Source organism: Prunus persica, chromosome G5 (assembly GCF_000346465.2).
Source record: "Prunus persica cultivar Lovell chromosome G5, Prunus_persica_NCBIv2, whole genome shotgun sequence".
Taxonomy (NCBI): Eukaryota; Viridiplantae; Streptophyta; class Magnoliopsida; order Rosales; family Rosaceae; genus Prunus; species Prunus persica.
This window is the reverse complement of record NC_034013.1, coordinates 16242892-16248912: the sequence shown is the minus strand read 5'-3', so window position 1 is coordinate 16248912 and position 6021 is coordinate 16242892. Positions and strand designations below refer to the sequence as shown.

Here is a 6021-nt window from a genome sequence, read left to right as displayed (position 1 = left end):
GCTCGAGTATCTATCGCCCCCAGACGATAGCGCCATAACATATACCCAAAAAAAATGGTATAGCCGTGCGGCTACACTCTTTTTGGCATAAAAATGGTATAGCCGCACGGCTATACTCCTTGACACGTCGGCTTAGGCCATGGGCCTCTTTGGCACGTGGGCTTAGCCTTGGGCCCGTCTTTTTTAATATATATATATATATATATATTATATATAAAATAGTATAGCCGCGCGGCCATACTATTTTTTAAATTGTTTTTTTCGAAAAAAGTATAGCCGTTGGGCCTCTTTCACACGTGGGCTGATGCCATGGGCCTCTCTGACCCGCGGGCTTACGCCTTGATCGGGTCTTTATATATATAAATACATAAAATAGTATAGCCGCGCGGCTATACTATTTTTAAAATAGTTTTTTAAAAAAGTATAGCCGTTCGGCCTCTTTGACACGTGGGCTCAGGCCATGGGCCTCTCTGAAACGTGGGCTTAGGCCTTGGGCGGGTCTTTTTATATGTATATTATATATACACATAAAATAGTATAGCCGCGCGGCTATACTATTGTTTTAATTGTTTTTTAAAAAAAGTATAACCGTTGGGCCTCTTTGACACGTGGGATTAGGCCATTGGCCTCTCTGACACGTGGGCTGAGGCCTCTGGCGGTTCTTTATATATGTATATAGTATAGCCATGCGGCTATACGATTTTTTGAATTAAAAAAGGAGTATAGCCGCTCGGCTGTACTGGTGTTTCCATATTTTAAAAAAATTTAGGCTTTGCTCTTCTGACACGTGTAACCTAGGGGCTGGGGGGCTCCTTTTTTCCAATGATGCACATAGTATAGCCGCACGGCTATACTCTTTTTTATTTTTAATATTTTGAAATTATTAAATGGCATTCTTTACTTTTGTTCTTTGGCCTACTTCTTTAATTTACTATACGTAATCAAGTGATATCTTACCCTCTTTTAATCACTTTGCATAGTGATTACATTTTAATTGTTATTTAATATAAAAGGACTGAAGAAAATGGACACAAAGTTATTCGTTTCTATTTATTAAGTCTTTTGTGAAATCGTTTGGGTTTCTTTTTTCAATTTCTCCATACCCCAAGAGCCGTATCCGTCACTATTATGCCATTGCTCGAGTATCTATCTTCCCTTTTTGATTTTTTACTTTTCCAAAGTTATTACCCGCATAAAGATTTTAGCACTTTCACGTTTAATAATATATTATACCCGTGCGCACGTATTTCTTATGTTTAATACACGTTTTTTTTTTATAAAAAAAATGAAGTAGGACACACAAAATTCAGGTATTATACACGTATTACTGAATAAGAATGACATATACCCAAAAAAAATGGTATAGCCGTGCGGCTACACTCTTTTTGGCATAAAAATGGTATAGCCGCACGGCTATACTCCTTGACACGTCGGCTTAAGCCATGGGCCTCTTTGGCACGTGGGCTTAGCCTTGGGCCCGTCTTTTTTAATATATATATATATATATATTATATATAAAATAGTATAGCCGCGCGGCCATACTATTTTTAAAATTGTTTTTTTCGAAAAAAGTATAGCCGTTGGGCCTCTTTCACACGTGGGCTGATGCCATGGGCCTCTCTGACCCGTGGGCTTACGCCTTGATCGGGTCTTTATATATATAAATACATAAAATAGTATAGCCGCGCGGCTAGACTATTTTTAAAATATTTTTTTAAAAAAAGTATAGCCGTGCGGCCTCTTTGACACGTGGGCTCAGGCCATGGGCCTCTCTGAAACGTGGGCTTAGGCCTTGGGCGGGTCTTTTTATATGTATATTATATATACACATAAAATAGTATAGCCGCGCGGCTATACTATTGTTTTAATTGTTTTTAAAAAAAAGTATAACCGTTGGGCCTCTTTGACACGTGGGATTAGGCCATTGGCCTCTCTGACACGTGGGCTGAGGCCTCTGGCGGTTCTTTATATATGTATATAGTATAGCCATGCGGCTATACTAGTTTTTGAATTAAAAAAATAGTCTAGCCGCGCGGCTGTACTGTGTTTCCATTTTTTAAAAAAATTTAGGCTTTTTATTTTTAATATTTTGAAATTATTAAATGGCATTCTTTACTTTTGTTCTTTGGCCTACTTCTTTAATTTACTATACGTAATCAAGTGATATCTTACCCTCTTTTAATCACTTTGCATAGTGATTACATTTTAATTGTTATTTAATATAAAAGGACTGAAGAAAATGGACACAAAGTTATTCGTTTCTATTTATTAAGTCTTTTGTGAAATCGTTTGGGTTTCTTTTTTCAATTTCTCCATACCCCAAGAGCCGTATCCGTCACTATTATGCCATTGCTCGAGTATCTATCTTCCCTTTTTGATTTTTTACTTTTCCAAAGTTATTACCCGCATAAAGATTTTAGCACTTTCACGTTTAATAATATATTATACCCGTACGCACGTATTTCTCATGTTTAATACACGTTTTTTTTAAAAAAAAAATTTAAGTAGGACACACAAAATTCAGGTATTATACACGTATTACTGAATAAGAATAACATATACCCAAAAAAAATGGTATAGCCGTGCGGCTACACTCTTTTTGGCATAAAAATGGTATCGCCGCACGGCTATACTCCTTGACACGTCGGCTTAGGCCATGGGCCTCTCTGACCCGTGGGCTTACGCCTTGATCGGGTCTTTATATATATAAATACATAAAATAGTATAGCCGCGCGGCTATACTATTTTTAAAATAGTTTTTTAAAAAAGTATAGCCGTTCGGCCTCTTTGACACGTGGGCTCAGGCCATGGGCCTCTCTGAAACGTGGGCTTAGGCCTTGGGCGGGTCTTTTTATATGTATATTATATATACACATAAAATAGTATAGCCGCTCGGCTATACTATTGTTTTAATTGTTTTTTAAAAATAGTATAACCGTTGGGCCTCTTTGACACGTGGGATTAGGCCATTGGCCTCTCTGACACGTGGGCTGAGGCCTCTGGCGGTTCTTTATATATGTATATAGTATAGCCATGCGGTCAAGACACCAGGCTACCCCTCCCCTCACTCCCTAACAGATATTCTCCCTCACACCGCGAGCGTAGGTAATCACATAAGAAAAGAAATTAAAGAGACCTTTCGTAAATGTCTCTGAACTTGAGTTTCATCTTTTTGGAAGAATCAAAGAGAACCTTGACTTCCTTCCTGGATTTTCAAGATTTCATATGGACGACCTACCTGAAGGAATAGTAGGAAAGTTAGAGTCACACTTAGCAATCCTATTATACAAAATGGGACAAAAGCTGCCTAAAGCAACCGCTGTTGCAATAAATTCTTTTGAAGAAGTAGACCCTGAAGTTGTAAATGTGCTCAAGTCAAGATTCCAGAAGTTCCTCAATGTTGGACCCTTTAGATTCACAAACTTTGGTTTGCACAATAACGAAACAAATGGATTATAAGCAATTGGGCAAGATGATGGCAGTGACAGAGAAGGGGGGTGGGGCAGAGACGGAGAGGGGGCTGGGAAGGGGTGGGCAAGGTCGTGGTGGTGGTTGGCTAGGTTGGAGAAGAGAGATGAGATTTTTTTTTTCTTTTTTTTATTCATTTTTTTATGATTGTAATATGATTTAAAAATTATTGTTAACATGTACATAATTTTTTATTAGTTTCTTTTTTCCACGTGGAAGTCCACGTCATCAAAAAATAAGTCCCATTTTTGACACGTCAGCATTTAACAAACTCACTAACAGTTGGGCTAACAGAGGGGCAAATTGTAGGTTTTTCACGACGTTAAGTATGTACTCGTAAATGTCCCCAAAATCGAGTATGAACTCGTAAATGAACCTATAGGTTGAGGAGTTTACTGTAATTTGTTCTTTGTTAAAGACTTTTTATCACAAAACATCCCTAACGTTTGCGGAACTATCAGATTGCATCCTTAAAGTTTTTTTGTATCATGCATGATCCCTAACGTTAATATAGGTGCTCTTAAATAATCCCTCCGTTAAAAATCTATTAAACCTAGAGATATAATCGTCAAATCAATCCAAAATTATAAAAAAATATTATTTATTTATTTATTTCATTTCCCTCTCTCTTTCTTTCTTTCTTTCTTTTTCTTCTTCTTCTTTCTCTCCACCAGATTCCTTATCTCTTCTTTCTCTGTTTCAGTCCATCGTTAAGCTCGAATGGACCTTCTCTGGGTCTGTGTGGTGAGACTGCAATTAAAGTTCATATCAAATATCAAACACTGATTGGTTGCTAAGAAACTAAATGGAAAAACAACATAAAAACTCAAGCTTGTCATGTTTCTTTCATTGCTGGTTTCCCAGTGAACGAAAAGAAACAAAATTTTGAGGAGTTGGCATCAAAGAGATAATAAAAAGTAGCAAAATTCGAAGCAAACCTCGTGCATATGCCATAAGCGTGCCAGAGAGCTTTATGAGCCCATCTTGCCCAAAACTCCATTCCCACCTAAAATATACATATATAAAATCCAAATCGATTTAATAGTTTTCAGTGTAAAGAAAAAAACTTCAAAATCAATTTAATTTAATTAAGTTTCTCCAATTGAGATGTTGTCAGTGAACTTACAGCAGCACCAACAGATAGAGCAAATGTACCCAACATTTCAGACAAAGGCACATTCCCACCCTACACAGAAAACAAAATCACCCAATTCAAAAACTCAACCAGAGAAGATAAAGTTCGTAACTTTTGTGGTTTAGGGAGCAGAGAGAAATTGGTTACCTCCATTTGCCAGTAAAATCTGTAATAAACAGCCATGACAGCCATGGAAGTAATACCAAAGCTGGACATCACCGCAGCAACAAGATAAGTGAACCTCTCCGATTTCTTCCTGGACAACTTCTCAGCCACACGTACGGACGGAATTACAATTGGGTTCCGAGAATCAGCAGCCTCTTGGGCTTTTTCTGTGCAATTCTCAAGATGGGTAATACCAGTAATACCAAAGCTGTAATAAACGGCCATGACAGCCATGGGAGTAATACCAAAGCTGGACATCACCGCAGCAACAAGATAAGTGAACCTCTCCGATTTCTTCCTGGAAAACTTCTCAGCCACACGTACGGACGGAATTACAATTGGGTTCCGAGAATCAGCAGCCTCTTGGGCTTTTCTGTGCAATTCTCAAGATGGGTACTCTGCTTTTGGTCCTCCATGACGACATAGTGAAACAGAGCTTCCTTCGAGCCCTATAATGAATTGCTGATTTTTGGTGGCGAAGATTCGAAGGTGGGAAGAAGATAGTTGGGTTGGGTTTTGCCAGGAGGTATGAGGATTGGATGAGACGGATGGGTTTGGGGGTTGTGGCGACGAAGTGCCCAGCCGCCATGGAAGAACTTCAGAGCGAGGGAGAGATAGAGAGATTGACTTGAGGGTGGGTTGAATTGAAGTGAACAGACACCACAACTTTCTGTCTGCAAAATTGAGAGAGTCTCATAACCATCCTCAAGGAATCTGGCGAAGAGAAAGAAGAAGACAAGAAAGAAAGGAGAAGAAGAAAGAACGAGAGAAGGGAAGGAAATTATAAAAAATATATATATATATATTATAAATTTGGATTGATTTGGGGATTATATCTTTATATTTAATAGTTTTTTTGACAGAATGACTATTTAAGAGCACCTATATTAACGTTACGGACCATGACTTATACAAAAAGACTTTAAAGATGCAATTTGATAGTTTCGCAAATGTCAGGGACGTTTTGTAATAAAAAGCCTTTTTTAAATTATGAGTATAGCCATACGGCTTTACTAGGGTCCTTTTTTAAATTTGTTTTTAATAAATAGTATATCTGAACCGCTAAACTATATAACTACGTATGTATTTATCAATACTACTTCCGTTTTCCATACATGTCTTAAAGGTTCGATAAAATACACTTTTTATAAAAAGCAAACATGTTTAATACACGTGATTTTTACAAAATTCATGTATTATACACATAACTTTCACATATTATTGAATAAAAATAGTATATATTTAAATATTTA

The 6021-nt window shown here is 37.4% G+C and overlaps 1 protein-coding gene across 1 annotated transcript; it reads right to left on the bottom strand.

The window, feature by feature from the left end:
- On the bottom strand, positions 3982 to 5517 carry LOC18777717 (beta-carotene hydroxylase 2, chloroplastic). The gene is made up of 4 exons (XM_020563449.1): positions 4751 to 5517; positions 4595 to 4654; positions 4407 to 4474; positions 3982 to 4218 (listed from the first exon to the last, which is right to left on the bottom strand). Exons 1-4 carry the CDS (start codon positions 5024 to 5026, stop codon positions 4179 to 4181), a joined length of 444 nt encoding a protein of 147 aa, XP_020419038.1. The 5' UTR covers positions 5027 to 5517; the 3' UTR covers positions 3982 to 4178.

What these genes read in the sequence shown, in the direction of transcription:
- LOC18777717 (XM_020563449.1), bottom strand. Translation starts at nt 5,026, where the DNA reads ATGTCCAGCTTTGGTATTACTCCCATGGCTGTCATGGCCGTTTATTAC. An exon ending in GATTTTACTGGCAAATGGAG is followed by an intron (nt 4,655 to 4,750) that starts GTAACCAATTTC and finishes TTTTCTGTGTAG; the next exon opens with GGTGGGAATGTGCCTTTGTC. An exon ending in GCTTATGGCATATGCACGAG is followed by an intron (nt 4,219 to 4,406) that starts GTTTGCTTCGAA and finishes CTTTAATTGCAG; the next exon opens with TCTCACCACACAGACCCAGA.